The sequence below is a fragment of the Strix uralensis genome, chromosome 1 (genome assembly GCF_047716275.1).
Source record: "Strix uralensis isolate ZFMK-TIS-50842 chromosome 1, bStrUra1, whole genome shotgun sequence".
Classification (NCBI taxonomy): Eukaryota; Metazoa; Chordata; class Aves; order Strigiformes; family Strigidae; genus Strix; species Strix uralensis.
The window spans coordinates 38,593,447-38,616,874 of NC_133972.1; the positions used below are offsets into that span (position 1 = coordinate 38,593,447).

At 36.8% G+C, this 23,428-nt stretch overlaps 1 protein-coding gene across 1 annotated transcript in view; it reads right to left on the reverse strand.

The window, feature by feature from the left end:
- Positions 1-23,428, reverse strand: part of AHR (aryl hydrocarbon receptor) — a 68,424-nt gene that overhangs the window by 38,719 nt on the left and 6,277 nt on the right. Inside the window, exon 2 of the mRNA XM_074863345.1 lies at positions 21,256-21,443. Within this exon, the coding sequence (XP_074719446.1) occupies positions 21,256-21,443 (188 nt within the window). The remainder of the gene's footprint in view (positions 1-21,255; positions 21,444-23,428) is intronic.

The following is a 23,428-nucleotide window of genomic DNA, read 5'->3' on the forward strand; positions in this document are numbered from 1 at the left end:
AGGGAGTATACCTAGTATATTCACATGCAGCAATCATAACCCCTACCCTTCATTTTGCCACACCAAACATAACAAACTCAGTCATCTCCTGTAACACGCACTCTAGGCTTCTCTCCACCTGTTCTAAATATATCCGTAAGACCCTAACTTGATTTTACAAACTGAATGACATCTCTCAGATCTTTTAGAAAATTTCAGTTGTTTTAAACTGAAATTGATAAATGGAGTAACCATGTATCATGGGAACAGACCATCTAATACTATCTCCAATACCGCTTCAGAAGACTCCACCAAAATCTTCAGAAGGAAGAAAAAGACAACTAGTCCAACTTAATAAACAGTCCTCCCCATCAACTGCATTTAAGCCCACTAGAAAAGCTGAAACAAGAACAACTACAAGTTTACAAAAATACTTCTCATCGCTATTTAACAACTGTAGCTACTGAAACAAAAAACATTCTTAACATTTTAGTAGGTGAACAGTTTCTGTTTGGCTCCCAGATTTCTGAAAACAGTTACATAATAGGAAATACTGCTTGAACATAGACAATTGTAAGAGAGATTGATATGGCTACAGGCCAGAGTACTGCACAACTCAACTCCAGAAGGCCAGATCCATAGAAAAGACCTGATATGTGAAATTTAGGGTTCTATACCCAATATACTATTTAGAAATCTCACAATCTACATATGTACTTCATTTTCCTAAGTTTCACCGTAAGCCCCACCATGTATAGCTGTCATACCTCCCTCTGGATGGGAAAAAACGGCTTGGTACCCACTTCACCCTGACACCAAGATCCAGAAAGTAGGTGTTCTCCTGACTCTCCCTCATATGGCATAAATACAGCTTCTTCTGACAACTAGCTGGTAGCAACTGATTCTTTCCTATGTCTGAAGAAAGTTACATGGCCCTTTTTTACAGAATCAAGAGATGCTAAACTCGTGTTTCATTCACCCCTCTGCTACAGGCGGTTCCCACTCTTTTCTTCCATTGTGGCAGAAGTCTTAAAGCTGGGGTACAGGTAATACCTACTCTTCCTGCTGAAATGTTTCTATCATACAGAAAAGAATAAAAAAATTTTCCCCAAGCCTGAAAGTTAAAATCAGAAAGCAGGTTCCCAGCTGGGGCACTGACTGCAAAGGACAAGTTCAGTCCCTGATCCAGTCCCCACTGAAAGGGCCACTCCGCTCTTTTATGGGATGGATGCTTCATGGGAAATGCATAACCTAGCCCAGAAAACTCAGTTTTGAAAGGACTTTAGATCAAGTAAGTTAATTAACAGAAATCAGAAGTCATTTAACATGGACCATACTGAATTAATCTTGACAGCACATTTCTTACGATGTAAAAAGTATTTTTACAGGCTACATCGACAAGCATATCTGCCCACAGAGTGACACCGCAGTGGAGAATTAGCATTTACTGATTTTGGCCTCCACATAGAAAAGAAAAACAGAAACAAGCTTAGAGCCAAAATTTGATGGCAGCTTTATTTCTAATGAATGTAATAATGTGCATACATTTGCTTGTGAACACCTGCATGATATTAAACTTGTTTTTACAGTTACATAGATTGTTCAGGTTCCTACCAAGATAAATGTACTTTGGTTTCTTTGCTTCAAATTTTCAGTTAGAAGTTTGTGCCATGCCTTTATCAAGTATATTCAGATTCATATTAGAGTAAGCACAAATCAACTCATATTTTAATGGTGCCATCTGTCTTTTTTTTTTGTAATCTTCTGCCAATACAGCAGAAGATCAAATAAAATAAAATCTAAACATGAGGTTTCACTTACCCTGCCACAAGAAATAGTGTTTAAGGTGGCAAAGACAGATCTGTTTGATAATTATGTATTTTCTGCTAAATTGTTCCATATGCTTCAAACATTTGGGATTTAGCCAGGAAGAAAAGCAAAAGCACTTCTGGTAGTTGAGCAGTTCCTCCCCAAAATGTGTGTCAAGTTATCTTTGCACAACTGAATCTTAGGTAAAAAGATTTATATTAACTATTTCTGTTCACTATGTTGACCAGAAAAAACCCACACAATTCCAGAAATATATGCATTTAGCTTAACAGTTCAAAATATGAGAGAAAATTGTGCAAAATACTTTGAAGTACTCTATTGACAATTTCACTCAACTGACTTCGTCCACTTTACTACGCCTTTTGAATTATTAACAACATTTATAGACAAACTCCTTCAACAACTGTCATTAATGACAAGATATATTTTTATACAAAAATCCAGTGCAGTTGCAACTATTCACCATCTCTAATCTTTTAATAGAAACTAAGCTTTACTCCCATATTTACAATTTAAGACATTTGCTTTAGTTCTAAAATTTATCCATCTAATTAAAGATTAGCTTTGATAAAACAGACTGAGGAACTATTATTAGTTTTAATATGCAGTGAGAGAAAAACATAGAGGACAGATTACAAGATGACACGGAGATCTCCCCAGGATTCAGATGATGACTCTTACTGATAGGAACTCCACTTCCTTCCTGCATCCCAGGCCTTTGTGCAGGAGGATTCTGAACTCATCAAGACTGTTTTAATTAGTGGTTGTAAACTACATCATAGTCTGATAATAACTTTTTTCAAATATACTGCTGCTATGAAGTGTTTTGTAGAAATGAGTACCGATTGATTCCAGGTACAGCTTCGTACTACGACCCTGACCTTACAGTACAAAAGAAGGAACAGCAACATGAGAATTTTTGGCAAAAGCTATATGCATCTCCCTTACTGCACTGCATGTCACCATTTCTGTAACAAAACTGACAATCATAATTTAAGGAATTAATTTTACCTTGACATTTAATACATCACATAAATTTATAAAAGGAAATAGAAGAACGTTTCTATTTGTCCAGAGATGAAAACTTCTTAGAAGAGTTTGAGAGCACTTACACACAAACAGATTTTGGATGAAGTTTATTAATTCTGCAGTTCAGTTTCAGATATCTGCATTCGAAATGAGTATAAAGTTGAATGATTCTCATTCTTCCAGCAAAACACAAGTAGTATGATGGAAACAAATGCAATGGTTCAAAGAACAGAAAGGTTTGACTTGTGAAAGTAAGACAGCCATCAAACATTACCCTCAGCTTGTTTTCCCACCTGAAAGTAGACATTGTCAGCTCTACAACTTGGGTAGCTTTACCAGGGGATATATTTGCCTTTAAGCTATGACAGTTCACAGCATATGGTGCTCATGTAAAACAAAAACAATAGCTCTTCCTTCACATGGTGAGTAGATGACCACTGCAACTCAACGTTAACAGCCACCCAGCTTCAGCCATTGCTGCAGAGCTCAACTGCTAATGCGAGCCAGAAGCCCAAATAAAGTTTAATAGAACATATTTAGTAACATCAGCTGCAACCTCCCAATTTTGTAAGCCCTCTTTGCATACATTAAATTATATTTGCAAATGTGATGGCCAAATACTAAATGTTACTGAATCTACCATTACATTTAACAAACACAACAGAATATAACCACTACTGTCTTCTCCTTACACATGTTAATATTCCATAAACATCTCTTAACTATCTCTGACCCAAACATATTCGATTAAAACAACTAGGCTGTGCAAGGCTCCTGGAAAAGTTAGTGGTATGTTATTTTACCAATTTAGGAAAGTGAAATGAGCCTGTACTGTCTCCAGTTTTGTGATACTTATGTGTATCAACTACTTAGAAAAAAAAAATTCACCCTGCTAAAAGCATAACTTCTGACTGCTCTCAGGTATGTTTAAAAACAAAGTTCAAGTGGAAGAGGGAATTAAAAAGGCATATTACTGGTGATGACTATACTAATGTGTGAGCAGAGGAAGGTACAGACGTGTACAAAGCTAAAATAGTAGGTGGGATAGACATTGTCTATTTTGCACAAAGCATATCCAGAACCTCTGAGATGGAACTGATCTTGTTCAGTCCCATAAAAGACAGATATGAAATTTCCAGGCATTCCTTCTTCAGGACAGCCTGGCTTTCTAGGGCAGACAAAGTTATCACATTGCTATGAACTTTCTCCTAGCCTACTTCTAGCTTTAGCAACAAAAGAAGTTATTAAAAAAAGTAATGTCTATAGTATCAGATTTGTTTTCCTGCTCTTCATGCATAGAAGGTTGTGAAAACTACCAATACTTGCCTCTCTCCTCAAACTTATCTGGCATAATTTAAGGGCGAATTATAAACAAACTAGATTGAGTTCAGTAACGTGTTTCTTAAGAAAAAAACTATGGGTGTTTAGTCTAGTTAGTAATGTAGTAATTTACAACTTTCTCCTTTTATGTACCAAATGGCATTTCCATCCTTAGATCCTAGTGCCAAAAAAATCTACTATTTCATTCCAAACATTTAGCAGTACTACACTGCCTATGCATACATAAATATGTATCTGCCAGCTTTGCAGAATAAATTCAAGTGACAAAATACTTGACATCCAAACTGTTCCCTGAAAGCAACTTACTCTGCAAGCAAAACAGGAAAAGCTTCTGCTATAAGCAATTTCCTGCTCTAAAAATCAAATTTGGGTATCATAGCTGATTACAACTTTCATTGTTGCATGGCATAAAAATACAAAAATAATCAACTTCCACATATTTACTATTTCCATCTCTTAGCTCCATTTATCTTATGCATATAACTTCCTTATACAGAGCCTTTAAGTTGGGCGACAAGTCGTATTTAAATTCGAGAAACATGCAGTCATGGTCACATTCAGAAAGGAAACAGCAACATTTATTTCAGAGAAGTACATGGAAAAGGTGACGCTGTAGCAATGTTATATTCAAACTTACTGCAGCAGCTAACAATTTACCATGATGAAATTAATTTTTGAGTTACCAAAAATTACACAAGTATCATTTAAGTGTAAATTGGTTAAGGCTATTAACAATGTCCTGAGAGGAAGAGTTCAGTTTGTGGTCTTAATATGCATCTAAATATAGTAAATAACCCATAATAGGGATTTTTTTATTTCCTAGATTGATTTTTAACAAGTAGCAGCATTTAGTGAAGTGTTTTAGTCCCTTGGTTCCTACTGATTGTAATGATTAAATCACAAACAAAAATATAAAGCTATTAAAATACAGAACTGATTCCCTAGACATCTCACAGATGCTGCCAAATGAGCTACAACCTCTGCTAGGTATTATAATTTGAATTAAGGGAGATTAAATCCTCCTGTGTCATATCATGGTGGTAACACTGAAAACAATCTTGACTGCATACCTTCCCAGAGAACCTTCCACATATCTATTAGGTCTGAAGTATGCCTATGAGTATTTAATGGCATGATTTGCATTTTAAAAGTCCCTTGAACATGGAGTTCAAATTCTTGATGCTAAGAAGGGTCCTAATAGCACCTACTGGGTTCTTCCATCAGAGAAGGCAAACAGAAAGGAGAGAAACTGGTCATGATATATTAAGTCAGTAAACACCTATATAAAGACAGAAATTCTGGCCAGGGAAAGACAGTGGAGCCCTAGAAGGATGCCTGTAAGAATCTTGTAGCTGTGCAGACAGTGCCATTGTGAAACCCTGAGATCGAAAATCTGAAAAAGTCTGAAATACAGCTGTGTTCTCACTGCTGTAGCTTGCTAAAGAAAAAAAAAAAAGAGAAATTAAAGCAAGTCCTCCAAAAGTCTCTTGTACCTTCCATTTAATTTAATATGGCCCTAATTTGACATTTACTTTAATATGGCTGTTGGTATGGGGTGGGCTAATGCAGCCAAAGAATCTTCAGAATACTTGAAAGATACCTCAAGTATGAAAATATTTACATACAGTGTAAATTCCCCGTGTTTTATTTTCATCCTGAAAGGAATGTGACCCACTTTACGAAAGAGAGCAACTGTAGGCTTGGGGGCCATTACCAAATTAGAAAAGAGACATCTTTTCCTGTAGGATTTCACACAGATAGAACCTCATGAAGTTTCAAGCTGCACAAGATTTTGAACAGTACTGAAAGATTCTGCAAAGGCCATTTTCTCTAAGACTCTGAACAGTTATAATCATCTAACAGTATATCATTTGAATCTGCCCCCTTCCACGTGATATCACCTTCCCTCCCTGTTCATTCCCATTTATGTTCCTTTCCAAGAGATTATAAAGTAATTTACATATGGGTTTCCTGGGAGAGAAGAGGTAAATATGAACATGGCTATATTCCTTCCCAGGACACTTAGGAGCTTAAACTGGGAAAATAAGGTGAAGGGCTAAAAATGAGAGTCTTAGCTGCTTATCACCAGGTTAGTCACTAAGAGTCAGGTATAAGACCTCAGTTAGAGGAAGGCACAAAAAGACATCAAACAATCTGTCCCCACACTTGCAGTTCAGATAGCTTTCATTCTATTTTTTAATGGAGACACTATGTATAAAATGTAATACCCTCCCCAAAACATGACTTTGTACATAGATGTAGTGACTCATTTGAGCCATATTGTTCCAGAGATGAGATTCATTTCACAGTGCAAGCTGCTCTTCAGCACTGCTACTTGAACTGATGAATGGAAACGTAACGAAATGGTAGCACCAAAAATACATCTCCTTTGCACTAGCAAACGTAGACTGGAATAGATATTGCAGGTAATATATGACAGCAAAGCAATTTGAAGTTGGGAGGTGTGGAATAGAAACACTTGCCAAGGTTCCTCTCAAACACAGCCATGTTTCCCCATTTTGTGCAAGTTTTGTCACGTTCTTCCACTTTGGTCTAATTCAGACAGATTCAAATCCTGCAAGAAAAAAGCTTATAAGATTCCTCCTGTGTTCTTGCACACATAATATGTAGAACCTGATGTCATATTTTTTAAAAGTTTGCCTGCTCAGATACTTCCTCTTCTGTCATTAATATCTCATACTTTCATCTCTTAAATTAGAAGAGACAGTGTAAGGCTTATTACAATTTTTACATTATTGGTAATCCAACTCTTTGAATTATTTTTTCCTTTAATAGTTATTATAATATTCCACCATTCCATCTTTTTCCAGGATTCCTTATTGCTTAATGTAAAATGTTTTCATTTTTTAGACTAACTGTGCTTTTAAACTTCCATTTATATACAAAGATTTTATAGTTTTGTCCCTCTTTAACCAGGTGTGTGTTTTATTTAATTCTCTAACCAAGCATCCTAATGATTTTGTAGAAGTGTCCTCTGCTTTTATCCAGTCTTGGCTCCAACTCTTTTTTTTTTTTACATTCTATTTTTACTAGAAAAATATTTACTGAAGAGGTCAAAGATACAACAACTGATCTATTTCATGCATTCATCACTTCTTGAAATTTTGCCCCAACTTTTGATTCTGAACATACACCAAATCATACACTAAATCACATTTTATGAGCAGGCAGCTCAAATCTATTTGGTGAGGGGTGATCTGCTTGCACACACAGGTCCTCTCACAAATGTTTTTTTCTTTACAATCAAGGCCTTTTATTGTTTACAAAAGTTAACCTTTTACTTGGCCTGTACAGCAAAACAAGATGGGGTGGGGTTTTTTTAAGCTTGTTCTCACTACCACAAGCACTTTCAATTAAGCAAGCAGAAGTTGTGTCTGAGAAAGAAACCACCTTGCACAACAACACAGTCCAGGCAATTAGCCATTTTTTTAAAAAAAACCCAAACATTTTCTCAGTGGTGTTTTCTGTATCACTAATGCAAAAATGTTAAAAGAGCAACACAAACATCATAACTTATCATGAACAGAAACTGCCTAGTATCCTTTTCTTCTGACATGGTTTGAGAGAAGCAAATGTCTAATTTGTTCTTGAATTCTGAAGTCAGTTAAATATTTAAGTGCTGGTTTTTAAACGTTTTCAAAATATACAAATCAGACTAAATGTAATTGGAATGTCTGCTGACAGTGTTCTGCTAAACTTTTCCTAATTCAGCTCAAATATACAAATCTCATAATATCAGCAGTTTATCCTCAAAAATTTCTTGACAGGGATCTCTTGACTTTTAAAGTACCAGAAATGTCACAAGTCTGGAAAAAAAAACATTCTAGTGCTAGACCCACTAAAATGGAAAACTAGCATGAGCATTAGCAGTTTAATGCCTGAACTCTTACTGTCTGTTTTCTTCCCCCACCCCAAGAAATCTATAAACTGTTGGTTAAATCTCACTCCTGAAGTTACAGCTGCTACCATCTATAAAATTTACTGCTACCAAACAGTAAAGTTGTATTAGCAACTACAGAAAAATGATGACCAAAAGTAATGAATTGGGGTTTTTTTCCCACATCTGTAGAATTAATTCAACTTTCAATACTTTGCATAGTATTTTAGTCCTCCATGTGAGACACCAGAAGAGGGATAGTTTATTGAGTTAGTTACATGGCAGATGATGTTAATCAACCCTATTGGCTTACACAAAAATGCCTGCTGCATGCTTAGAGCAGAATGCTTTGCAAAATGTAAGTTGCAGAGTAATCTAATTCTTTTGCCTACAATATCACACCCATATATGGCATTCTTAAACGTGGCTGAAGTTATGACATTGAAGCAGCACACTGGTTTTAATAGCACTTCACAGAACGAAGACATTAGATTTTACTAGATTTGCCTAACATATATACCATAAAGGTACAAAAACCTGTTTTAAAACATCTACGTAACCCAAGAACTTGGAGTTTAACCAGATTGTGTACAAGATTTCCTCAACTTTCATAGGATACTTTCTTTTCACTCATTCCCAAAATGCAGCTCAGCAAGCCCTGAACTGTTTTTGTTGAAGCAGACTGGTGTTTCTTTTAAGACCACTGAAAGATTAAAATAAATTTTAAAAAAAATCTTCTGTTAAAGATCTGAAAAACCATTATACACCACTGAATTGCTCACAACATGGATTAAAACCAACTGAACTCTGCTACACAGGACAACTGAACTCAGGTTTTTTTGCTTGTTCTTATCCTTTTAAATGTTGCTTTTTAAAGAGAGTAACAGCATTATTAAGCGTGGAATGTTAAGTGTTTATACAGTAGTCTCCCTTAAATGGGGGACATATCTTCAGTTGCCACAAAGTGGTACTTAACACACTGCTATGTTTTCTTAAGTAGAAGGAAAAAACCAGCAACCCAGTTGTGTATTTTTTTTTCCCCTTAAGTGACTGAGTGATGCTGAACTTAGTTCACAGCATGCTAATTAATCACTGCAGAAACACCACACTAAGTCAATATGTGCCTACCTCCAACAATAAGAGTTCAGTCATTGCATTTGGAAGATTCAAATCTCTGTTCACACAAACACTTGCACTACCTAAAGATGTTCCCAAACTGTGCTATGCAAGACACTTCAATGTCTTATGTGTGTGGTGGGCATTAGGAGCCACTGCTCCTGAGCTGGGGTGGGGGAAGTTGGGGGGAAGAAAAAGAGAAGAAAAAGAAAAGAAAAAAACAAAGAGTCAGAAGCTGTCACAACCACTATGCAATAGAAGTTCATTCCCTTAAAGTCTACAAGCACGCATGTGCTTCTTGCTCAGAATTACCCCCATCAGTCTCCAGACTGGGAGAATGTAAAAGGGAGGCAGAATGAGACTTATATGGGAGCTGAAAACCAAGCAGCCATTTTTGAGAGCAAGAATTTGGCAGAAGGTTACAGGACCATGAAGTGTAGGATCAGGAACAAACTATTATGTCTTTGAGAGGGTCAATGACCCTATATGCTCTCTTGGAATTTCTGTGCTTCTAATATACCAGTGGTAGTTCTCCTCAACTTAAAGCAGAGCCTGGAGTGCAGAAAAAAACAACCCTGAAGAATGACTGTACATGACATAGCTATAATGCAGCAGAACAGCAATTAGTGTGCAGTGATTTTACAGCTAGCCAGTTTTAACTAGTCACCTGATGCCAGAATTTTAGTTCAGGATTTTTTAATTTTTTTTTTTTTTAAACACACATAGGGAATATAACTTTACTTTAAGACAGAAAGTAAATCTCAGGAAACATGCAGTTGTTCAAATTTGTCAACTCTCACTTGGGCTTTGAAGCTTAACCACCACATACCAAACCTTATACTGCTTGTGGTTTCAAGACTTGGAGGCAATGAACTCTTGTTCCATAACTATCACAGAGACAACAGTCACCTGCTGAATCACCAAAACCATATCCTGGCATACCCGCATCTATTCTGAGGCACTTCCCATTCAATTGCTTGTCTGGGTACATCTTCCTTGCTTCTACAGAAAAATGTCAGCGAGAGGTGCATGCTTGTAAATTGTAACTTACCATCAGACCTATTAATACAATACTGCTTTAGTCACAAAAAGGGGAGAAAAAAGCTTACTAAATTTTTTGAGGTGAGGGATGAAAAGTCAAGAAAGTGAAGTGATTTACTTTGGAATGAGATCTATGGGAAGTTAAGCCTAGATGCACGGAAGTACCTACCTACCATATTTTTTGTTTTTTTGAACCTTTTGTTCCTAAAACAGAATTTTCCTATATCTTAATTTGTCCATATGTTAGAACAATGCAGAAAGTTTATATGCATAAAGCTAATTAGACATTACATATTGTTTAAAAATCATCATCCATTTGTTATACTTTTGATTTGTAAAGAAAAGTTAATAGCAAGTAGAAAATGACAGTTAATACCACAGATTTTTTTTTAATTAAATCACTAATTCTGAAACAAATGGTGGAACTCTGTGCTAAAACAATATCTTACCATAATAAATCTGTTCTCAGTTTTATACATCAATAGTATTTTTTTATTATAAAACCTAGGAATCCAAAGTGATTTTTAGACTCCTTCTACAGTTCACAGTTATTTTCTCACCTATCAGTTTCAGTGAGGAACTCATCTCACTCAAAATTGGACCTGGTACTCAATGATTAACTCAAATCTGTACTTTTTTTTTTTTTCCCTACTGAAACAATGCCTTAACTTTGGCTTCACCCAACTGATGGCTCAACAGCAACTTCATAGAATTTTTACCTGGGGAATCTCTCTATGATTTTAACTGAAAAAAAGGAAATAGTCAATTACATTCCATGTATGAAACAGGACAGTTTAATTATTCTACTAGTAAGACGCGATGTTGAGTTTTGCCACTATTACATTAGAAGGGTATGGAGGTGGGTTTGGAAGGTTTCTTTACAAGACCATTCAAGTCCAGCCCTTGCTATATAAGCACTTTCTAACCAAAATATCTCTTCTTTAAATTGAAGAAAAAGAACGTACATTCCACCAAAAGATGTGAAGTTGTCTTTTTATGCCAACTCAAAACTTTTCAGCAATTTAACAGAAGACTTTCTGCAATGATTGAAGCATATCAAGGGAGTCAAGTGGACCTTTGGAGGGTTGCTTCCTTTCCAGCCCAAGACTGTCTTTTCTCTACTCGGGATATGGGACTTACTCCCCGCTTATTTCACTGTCAAGGCCCATGAACATATCCTGTTAAAGCCATATGCATGTTCTGAGTCTGAAAGATGAGTCCTTCCTTGTCCCTTGCAGTCACCCTCTGCACTTCACAGGTTGCTGTTGAGGTCGACACAGTTAGACCTCAATTGTACTACACAGGGGAAGAGGAATGGATCACTTGAGACAGAACTGGAGGGATGCTCTGTAGAGACCCTAACTCACCAGCTTGGTGATACAAAACCAATGAGAGTCAACACTGAAGATCTTGTTAAAGTCAAGAGAAACAAGATCCACTGCTCCCCCATTGTTCACAAAACCAGATATCCTTCATAAAAGGCAGTCAGTTTTGTCAGGCACGATTTGCCCACAGTCTACAGATGAATAAGACTAGTATTCTCACAGGGTAAAAGCTGAGGAAAAACTTCTTCACTTAACTAGGGCAGTAGCCATTTCAGAGTAGTACATCCATGTTACAAGAAACACTGAGGGATTCAGGGTAGCTGACGCCCCTAACACTGAAGATAAGTAACTGCAAGCACTGCAGCAGAGGGCCCGCAGTCAGCTGATACAGCTTGAGACAAGCAGAGGAAAGGGGGACACTGCAGAAATACGCAGGCTGATACATCCCTAAAAACTCTTACAGCCACGGGGCTCAAACCCTTTCTGCAGGAGAGCATAAGCCTTGCATTCTACCTTCAAATGCTGATGGGGTGCATGAAGAGAGGCAACTTTTTTTTCCTTCCACATGACTAGGTATAACTCATTTGCATTTATACCACCTGATTAACATACTGACCAGAAATTCATATCTGCATTGCTATCCTTCTGAAGAATCAGCTACAAAACACAAAATTATATATATTAGGCTTCACCTGTCTACAAAGTTTCCCATTAAATAGGTCAAGAAAGCATATTAACAAAAGCCTTCAGTATCAGTGCGCTGTATGACGCCAGGTGCATTTCAACATTCTTTAATGTGATCAAATCAACAGCCTGGTCTCTGGTAAGATACTACATATAGCACCATACAGAGCATGATGGTATCAAAGCGAAATTAAGAGCAGTTATGAGGACAAGAAGAAAAGATTGGGATTGTTTGCTCCAGGCACCTTTTGTTCTCTAATAGGAGTACACCAAACAACAAATGATATAAACGAGGAGAAGACTGGAAGCTACTCTTTTCTCTTCCTCCAAACAGGCAAAATATGTGGCACACTGAAGAAAAAAAAAAATCAATAAAGGAAAGACATCATCCTTCAGTTTGTAACTGATGTAGACACCAAGAGGTAAAAGTGAATTCACTGAAACTGAATACTTCAGTACAAAAAGCTAGTGTCTTGTGCTGGCCCACAGGAATTGTACCACTGAAGACAAGACAATGGAGTCTGATGGGGGAGTCAGAATATTTGACCAGCCAGGCCATGGACTTGGCTCCAGTAAATTCCTACTTTATGCAATCAGTTAGAATTTGTCTTGAGGGGCCAAGTATGTACGTCTTTCAGCTTATTAGATGTTATATGATGCCATGCATAAAGTGTGCGGTACAGAGCAATTCAAAAGGCATATGGGTTGAATTTCAAGAGGCAATTATTCAGTGGAAAAAAATGAGCATCTCTCTGTTCAATTAGAAACAGAGTTTAGTATGCATCACTGAGGGCGACTAATTCCTATTTGTATGTCCCCTTTAATGTTCACAGCTGGCAAACAACAAACCTACATTTTCTTAAGGCAGTTTCAGATAACTATTCAAGTTCTTACAGTTTACTTCATTTAAGTTTCTAGAATAACTATGGTAAGATTTATCATTAACATAATGCTTGTTAAAACATACAGCTTGGACAGTCCATCACTGCACTAAGGTGCAGGAACTCCCGGAAGGCTTTTCCCAGGAAACATTTATGAATACATCATCTGAAACTCTGAAGAGCACTTTTGAAATTGGTTATTTCTTTTACCTTTTTCATATTCTCTTAAAAAGAAATTAAAATTAATCACTTACAACCACAGAGCTCTGGTAACTAGAATTAGCTTCTAGTTATCTAGCTAGATTTCCAAAACGATTCACAAAGCAATCATTCTTTAACTAGTTAGTGCTCTATCAAAGCATGTATGGAGCAGAAACTGTTTTAACAGACCTAAAGTTTTTGTTTACTCGGGAAAAATAAAGAGTGTTATAACTGGCTAGAACTGTAAACATCTACAGAACTCAGTCATACAAGCAAGTCTTAATTCCTTATCAGAACACAGATAACGTCAAACAGGAAAAGCTAGGGCATTTCTCCTATCAACAAGCACACACAGGAGGAAAGCTGCTGAGTCATGAAGGCACGCACAGCATTAAAAGCTATTCCAGTACTAATAGATTATTTGTACACATTTTTAAAGTATATTCATACTGAAGTCTTAAATTACCAGGACATAATTTTAGGGTTGTAGTCAAGCAAACTATACTTGTACAAATTCAAATGGATGAATCACAAAGCCCATGGAAGATGGATGTTCAAAGCCTGGTGCTACCTCTAATTAATACTTCTACAAACTGTCTTTGCAGAAGGGATCAACAGCTACTGTGATTTGTATTACAAAACCAAAAAGCTCCAAATCTCATTATCTTTAGGTGCTACAGTTTATTAATAAAAACGTTAACAAAGATTACAAGATTTGGAACACACAGTGTCAGAGAAGCAGTGGTACTTCCTGAGGCCAGGCTTTTTATCTTTTTACTTGTTCTGGGTTTGAATGTCATACTGTTGTCCGAAAAGCAGATGTGTTGCTCAGTGTGCAACAGGTCAATAATCACACACTCCAGAGAGATGTTGCTCATTTATTTTAGGGTTGCGCAAGCCTAGGTGCTTCGTGGTTTCCCACAAATCAAGCACAGCATTTTCACGCTGTATTTACACACAAAACTTTCAGAGTTAGTAATTTATGATTCTGTGATGATTGGTTAGTAATTTACACACAGTTATAATACTGCTGACAATACTTCTACTACTACACATGCTCAGGGGAAGGGTCTTCACCTGGGCAAGGGTCGTCTTGACCTATAGGCATGATTTTAGTATTATAATGAGGGTAGTTCAGCTAAGGATACATGGACCTTGAGTTTGCTTGCCAAGTTGAGTGTATCCTCTTCAAGGTCTAATTGCTCTGGGATGTCCTTGCTCAAAGAAGGCTATCTATTTGTTCTCCTGATTAGGGATGCCTTTGGCTTTAACATACACAAAGAACATCTTTCTTGACCTAAGCATAATATTGCTACATTGTCCTAAGAGTTTAACCTTCAACAATACCAACCCTGACAATGTCAATCTTCAGAACACCTACGTGGTTAGCATAGGATAAATTATATTTTAGGTTCTAATCTTGCAAACAAGAGAATATTCACTGCAACAGGTACCCAGAGCAAATCCCAAAAGAGTATGCTTAAAACTAATCTCCCTATTAACAATGGCTATAGAGAAAAGACAAATGCTCTGCATACTGGGACAGGGTTTTCAAGATATTTTACAACAGCTTTGTGGATCGTAAGAGGCTCCTACATTGACTTTCTATATGCCTTTGATTAAATAATACATACAGGGCAGAGAAGAAGAGGTAAACTTTTATTTCTCTTTCTTGCAAAGGGAGTTCTAAATGATTAACATTAATCACTGAAATACTGCAGTGCAACAGGAAAAGAAAATCTGAAGAATACATTGATTACCAGTATTTTTAACCTGTTTCTCCTCTTTATCCTACAAATATATTGACATATTAAGTTCGTTCTTTGTGATATAAAGAGAATTTTCAAATTTAGATGTTCTGTTTGGAATACATTAAATGTCAATTGTATCAGTCCATAGGGGTACAGGACTGCCTAGTTGCATGATGAGCCTAGTGACACAGCACTCCTAAAAATAAAATGTTTCTGAGCAAGCTAAGAATGAGGATGTAACAATGAAAACATACATGTTTTGAGATTTAAGGTGATGTCACAGCTACATGGCTTTAATCATCATTTTTAAGGATCAGAATTTAGGACTCCAAAGCCTAAATCCCTACTTATGTTCTGTTATGTAAAATACAGGCTAAAATAGCCTGTAGCAGACAGCCACAAATGCTCAGTATGAATCTCAGGGGATTGGAGGTGGAGGGGAAATGTTTAGGGGCAGGGAGAGGGGGAAGGGAAGAGGTAAGTAGAGCAGTGTGGAAGAACAAGCATGATTAGGAAATAACTTGAATGGTATGACGGTCTGATACCGAAATAACCATATAATTCTAAGGTTCACATTTTGTAATAATTTTGGATTGGGGCCGGGGGGAAGACAAGTACAAAACGAAAACATAACTCATTTGTTTGTGGGGGGTTTTTTCCAATTATTTTTTTCCACCAACTCTCAGATAAGATTCAAAGCAGCTCATTCAAAAATGTGAAAATTAATTCATATGCATGGTAGAAATACCAAATACAGAAAAGTTAATCAGACTGAGAATGACATAACTTGCAAGGCTGGAAACCAAGCAAATTTACATCTAAATTACATTTTAACAGGATGATATATCTGCTAGAAGAATCACCAAGAGATGTGATGGAACCTTCATTTAACTTCTTCACACCGAAGTCAGATGTGTTCTAAAAAAAACACAAACAATCTCTCTCAAACTATGGGGTGCTTTCTACCTTGGGAGTGCAAAAACGGCTCAAGACAGAGTCATGAATCAAATAAGACTAGTCAAACCCACCAGAAGCTGCTGGCAACAGTAAATTCCTATATGGCATCAACATAAACACTTGAAAGCAGTGAGTGCAGCCTGACTCCACTGCCCTGCCGGGCTGTAGCTTTTCCTGACTTGGGAGTCAGGAGCATCAGGGGGAGCAAGGAAAGAAGGTAACATGAAAGGGAAGTCACACTTTCAAAAAACACATGAGGAAAGCCGCATTAGACAAGGCAGGTAAATATAGTAACAGTCTGAAATAAAAGCAAGTCAGGCCAGATCCGCTGTATTATCCTGGCCTCAGTGTGTTGAATTTTAACTGGTTTTGTACTTTCAGGTTTCTGTTTCAGACTACCACTTAACACTTCACAGAAAGGCTTTCTATATCCACTAGACTGTAATATGTTGCAGCCCTTCTCAATGTGACAGAATAAATACATTGTCTCCCACTTTACTTGTCTTTCCCATCTGTACATCTTATCTTAAGCTATACTCTCCAGCACAGGAAGCACATGCAGTCTGTTCTCTCCAATACACAGTATGATAGAACAGCAGACATCACATGAAAAATACATTATATCAAAGAATATATTTTATCTGATGACAATGGGTGCATTGCAAATTTAAGCTATGTTATGCCAAGGAATGTGTGTTAATTATATTACAAAGTAAAATTAGGAAATGCAAACTTACTGGAAAAAAATCTTAATTATTTTGTTATTGCTGTGCTTGCCAGAATCACTTGCATACAACATAAGAAACCAATTCTAAACTAATTTTGAGCAGAAACTTTCTTCTGTAATTGCAGAATGCTGTCCAATAAGCAAGAGGGAAAAAAACACATACTTTAAACCACAGGAATTCTTAGTGAAATGGATGAAAGAATAATTAATAAGCAACATGTTAAATTTTGTTTCTAGGGTATTGATACACACACAGCACAGCTACTTCATTTTAGATTCTGCAAGCCTCTCCTTATTTCTCAGTATACCTCTAAAAACAAAAATCATACCCCTAACATTAAAAAAGTGATCATACAAACTCTGCTTTTATCCCTTTAATCTAGCCACTTCACCAAAACCCTGAGAAGACTCATTATAAATGTTCTTCCTTATTGCAGTGAAGTATTTAAGTGATTATCAATTCATCATATAAGGAGCAAAGCTAGAGGCAAAAGGGATTTTTCCTTTAGTGTGCACAGGGAACACAGGCTATGCCTAAATGATCATCCAGTTGTGCTCCAGATGCTGAACTCACACTAACCTGCACCCACACAAAGAGCTGTTGTCCTATATTCCACTTTATATTTTTCACCACTGAATGCACACATGCATGGGCACTTAGCATCAAATCGGAGTGAAATAATACCAGGACAACATACAAAGTCTTTCTTTACTGTCAGCAGACACCTGCCCGATTTATCCTAGTCTCTTAAAAATAAAAAGCTTGCCTTAAGCCACTTTCAGAAAGTATCTTACACATACGAAATAAATACTCCAGCAGTGATTTAAGCTAACCTGCTTGACTTTGAGGACTGCTAACCCACTTCAGTACAGGCAGGTAGCACCACACAGCTGAGAAGCAACACCGCCTTAAATCACTTCTTAGCTTTGACTCACCATGCAAGAACTTTGACTTTATAAAGAAACAGACTTGAGACACATTATTTTAAGCCACTCCTGAAATTTCCTTCTTGACTACAAGGTGAAATTTGTACATATAAGAGCATGCCAGAGTGCTTGACATGGGGATGCAGAAAGCCTTCTGACACCGTGTGGACTCGAGACCAACCTGACCACACAGAACTAGTGTATCTAAAGGGCAGTGATACAGAAGGATCACTTAACAGCACAGTAAGTTCACTAACAAACTACAGCAATCAAAAGCAACTGCTTAACAGAATACAATCACCAACAGAAGAAAGTAAGATGTTTTGAGGTTGTGGAAGAGGAAAGAAATGTGCACCTACTTCCTACAACCTGAAATACGGTAAACATGCAGAAGTCCACCACATTTTAGTTGTTTCCACCATGGAAAACCTCAGGTGTCCTTAGCTCTGGGGACAATTCTGTACCATCTTAATAACAAGGGGCAAGGGAAGATGCTTTTTTGGATTGTTTGTGGGGTTTTTTGGTTTGGGTTGGGTTTTTCTTTAATAAATACATTTAGCTTTTAAAGTAACAACAAAAAACCCTGTAGATGTCCAAGTGAGGTACATTTATTCAAATTGATGCAACTTCTTGAGATGTCTTTCACAAAACAGTTTTTCGTCCCCCCCAGATTTCCGCCTTCAGAAAACAGACATTCACTCTGGATTATTTAAACTTGGAAAAATGCAAGTGTTTTCTTTGAAAAAATATCTATTGTTACAGCAAAAACTTGGGTTTCCTTTCAAGCAAGATCATATGATTACGCGTTTATATTTTACTTTCCGCAGGAATTTACACACCCCCCATTTGCATCCTGTTATTCATTCAGCGTTTCCCTTTACTTCAGCATGCTGCGTTAATAAAGTGGACCTGTTGGCTCAGTCTAGGCACTCAAGGTGACAATCTAGCGCTCACTCTTGTGAGATTCAAGATCTGTTAAGATTTATTCTATAAGGCTTTCTGCATATATTTAACTACACAAAACATTCCTTCAAAAAAACAGTTCTGTAAGCAGCACTGCACAGACAGATGGTGAAACTCTAACCTAGGGGTTTTCAGGAAATTTGTTAATTCTGTACTTCAAAGCACTAATTTATCTTTTGGAGGGTAAGTTTCAACTGAAATAGATTCCATGTTATTTAAGTACATTAAAACAGTATAAAAGAACTCATTTTCAATACTGGATCTATCATAGGTTGGTCACTCCTGTTTATCTTCACTTTAGTCATTGATGTTAGCCTTTAAACACCTTCAGATAGATACTGATTACTAACCTGATTTGTAGTCCTACAGTTCAAAGGCCTGAAAAGAAGTAGCAAAAAGCCTTTTTCTGCTGAAATAGGTAAGACAGCTTCTACTGAAGCTATTCTATCTGAAGGTAGAAATTGAACTTGCTTCATCTCATACTGTTCAAAATGTCTTATACAAGATAAGCAACAACAAATTATTTATCTTTTCCTGTTTACCGGGCTTTTCTATTTTATGGAGACTATATGAAAAATATTCTGCTGTAATGTACCTAGCATATTACTTGTTGCTTGAAAAATCCCTTCCTATGAGGCAAATCAAAATTCTGCTACTACTTAATTCATTATATCACAATTAAATACCCTCTGTTCTACAGCTGTGGTCCAGTATGGTAACATTAGCTGCATGTGTTTGTCTGACAGGGATACCATCCTAATAGTATGCTACCGAGTTGAAAACACAGGTTGACTTCAGTTCTGGATCCTCAGGAGTTAAATTGCACATCTAATTCATCACCACTCTAAAAAACTGAAAGCTACCTTTGTGCTCAAATCAGAAACAAGCAACTGATGTAAATTTTGGTGTGAAGTGATTCTGGCTGTCTCTTTACAGCTTAAAGCCATGAATTTTTTTTCCTATACAGAAATCACAGCCTTAAACCCCTTTAATTCCAGGACCTTCAAGTGCAAATTTTTAACAGGGGGGGAGTATGGGGGTGGGGGAGAAACAAAAAATCAAGCACTTCCAATGCATCAGAAATTGAGATTTGCTATTATCACTCCATCCCAAGTAAGGGAAAAAGCTTGCAATCATGCATTTATTTCAGAATACATAATTTGTTTTTAAAAAAAGTTTGAGACTAAAACTTCTCCTTCAACTCACCAAGAGAGCACAGACAAGCCAAATAATTTTTTTTTATGACAGTCAACCTGGCATAATGTCTCAGACAGACTTTGATGAAACTGACGTGCCAAGAGAACTCTTTCATTTAATGGGAGCAAATATTTTCATTTGAAAAAACACTGTTAGAAATATTTGACCAACTCTAGCTTTGAGTAGATTCCATACTAAGAACCGTCCTCAAGCAGAAATCAAGATGCTTGCATATATTGTTCAAGCAATAAAACACAGGATATAAATTTATAAGCATTACTAAATTGAAGCCAGTAGACTCAATAAATGAAAATAATGTTCTGTACTCCTGCAGGAAAAAGTGGAACTATCTTAGGTGGTTAGGCTTCTTCAGTCCTTCCATCCATAGTATGGAGTCACTGTCATGAGGCTGAAACACTAAATCTTAAACTGATGAGGACAGAGGTTATTTTAATGTCCAAAAAAACAGTAAAAAAAAAAAACCTTGCAATATCAACTCCATTTCAAGCAAGATTCCTGTGTTACAGCTGATCAATATAATTCCACCTTCAGTATAATAGTGTAAAACTTCATTGACTGATAAAAAAAGGACAGTTATTTAAATACAAGCTCCCTGCTTTATTCCAGCAATGAAAAGGATCAGACTATTTCTGCTTTTGAAGAAACTGGCATGAAGCCAGCCATTGCGTCTCACCCAACAGAACACCTCAGGTAGTGAAGGAACAGGTAGAACTCCTTGGCCAGCTCTTAGATGGTGCAAGAGAATATGTGCTTCTGGCCCGATTACTACTCTGAGCGCTGCTGTACTACCCTTGACAGGGCTGGGGTAAGTGAAAACCTGCTCACACAACTAGAGAACCTTAGCTGTCATCTTAACGCCTCATACCCTGCATTAATCGGGGCTTGAACACAGTAAAGACTTTGCCTCTTCTTTACAAGTCACCTTTGCAATAAACTATAGGAAGGGGCACTAGCAATTACTTTATATCAAAACAAAGCAATTTTTGATGCATCATTAAGCAAAACATACAGCTCATGGGAACTCATAAGACATGTTTCGAACAGTAATAGTTTTATGAAGGCAATTTTGAGAGGGGAAAACAAATCTCGTAAGTATCTTTGAAAGTCTAAGGAAAAGGACTGAAAGACTCAATAACAGTATTACTTCCAAATGCAAAGCTTTGAAAGACTGGTGATATAAGTGAAATATAAGTAGTTACATTTGGTTTTCAAGAAACTGGAAAGCTTACTTTATACAGTTACATTGTATATAACCACACAACTGGACGTTCCGTTAAAATACAGATACATTTTACAGTTTTAAGTACTTAAAACAGCTGAAATCACCATACAGTATGAACAGAATTCTACAAGCAGTCCAAAAAACAAATAAATTCCCAACCCTTACCGTCAAAAAAGCTTTTGGCTCTCAGGTAACTGACACTAAGCCTAAGCACAGACAGCTTATCCAATTTGGCGATAACATCTTGAGGGAAAGGCAGAAGGCTAGCCAAGCGGTCCAACTCCGCATTCAAGCGGTCCCTGTGTCTCTTGGATGGATTGGACTTGACTCCTTCAGCTGGGGATGGCTTCACTCTGTGGCAAAAAACCAAACACAATATAAATGTAAGTTCCCTCCCAAAATGAAGGTAAATATTCGCCAAACCTAATGTTACAAATTGTCTTTTAAACTTTAACAAGCAGAATGTTCTTCCCAAGTGACTTCTGTTTCCCATTGGAAAAAAAGAAAAATATTAATCTAAGATGGCTTAACCCCCACCTCCAACACACACACTGTTAAATGGAGCAGAGCTACAATGGCTACTTGAACACATAATGAACATTTGAAACCTCTGAGATTCAGCGTTTCTTATTAAAAGCTTCTTACACTTTCACTCAAATGTCACTTTAATTCTTCCAAATGGTCATATTACAAATAATTCAATAACTTTTGGTAATATTTGTGTACAAATGCATTTGACAGTACACTTTTTCACTTCAAGTACAATTTTTCACAGGTGTCCCTAATTTTTGCCGTTTGGAACAGGCCATTGTCAAATGAATAGAACAAAAGTTTTAGTAACTTGCTAGACAATGAGGCATCCAAAACTGCACAAGAAAACAAGAGATACAGCTCAGTCAGCAGGTAAAATCTGTGTAGCAAACACTATTGAGCTCATCCTTTAAGTCACCTCGCAGCTGAAGGCATTTCATTTGAGTATGGCATGATTGAATGCATGCCTTTGTACCTTACAAAGTACAATTTAAAAAGCTTTCCATTATGAATTACACTATAAAGTTTTTTCCAACTTGCTATTTTCCATTCATATCCATCCTGAGCTCCAATTCCAGATACTTGGATACTCACACCCTCCCATGTACACAGAATTCTAGGAGCGGGTTTAAACCCCTACTCATTTGAATTATAATTAGTCATTACAACCAATACTGAAACCAAATAATTTATCTGCACAAGCCATAGTAGATTTCATGATATTTATTAAACAGTTTTCTAATTAGAAGAGTGATTCATTCTCACTTTTCCAGTATTGGAGTTCTACTTGAGATCTGCAGCAGTTACCAATTTGTACCACTCACAGGCATGTTGGTTCTGCAAGATGTACTACTCACGAAAATACCAAGCATACAGACTTTCAGCAGTTATTTTCTTCAGTATTTCATTTAGTCTGTTTCCAAGCTTCATCCTTATATCAGTTTTACGATGAGAAATTTCAAAAGCTCCACTAGTTATTTTTGTGACTGCTGAAAGTAAACCATATGAAAAATAATTTCATCTTGTATTTCAGTCAAGTAAGTAGTGATAGAGTGGACATTCCTATTTTTAGCTTGGTTTTACTTTATGTTTCAATTACACTTCTTGTTAGTTTAAAATTCAAGCCCTTCTTTATACAGGCATTGTTTGTTCAAGCGTCACTTGTCAAAAACTTGCACTTAAGCCTGGCTGCCTGTTCCCTAACACTACGGCTGCCCTTTTGCACATTAAAGGAGGCATGCTCCTTATGTGGGGCCTCAAAACTTGAAGATGCCATAATACAAAATGTTGTTAACACACAGAAATATAATACATCGGCAGCAACTACTTACTCCCCAGATGGATAAAGTTAAGCTTGCTGCAGGGTAAAAATTGTCTAGGACACAGTTCTAGTAGAGCTTTATCCAAAAAACATTGGAAAAGTGGGGAAAACAGATGAATCAAAAAATATGAAAATTCTACCTCTTGAAAAAAACACAGGTTCATCACCAACTGCAATGGATGAGAAACTAAATATTCAGTTAGATGCATGCTTCGGTCACAAGCCCTGACTTTGAGACCTGCAGCTCACAGTATCTCCAAGTGAATATTAAATTTAAAATAATTTAGTAAAGCTTTCTTGACGTTCTCTTATTCTGGCAGGATACCACTTGTACAAGATATATGATCAACACAATTTAAATACAACCACAACAAAATAAAGTTCAAAATCACCAAACATTACCATTATCATTAAAAGTTACTTCATAAATATTTTTAATGTATTAAACTGCCATAAACGTAGAGACAGAATTATAAATTCCAAACT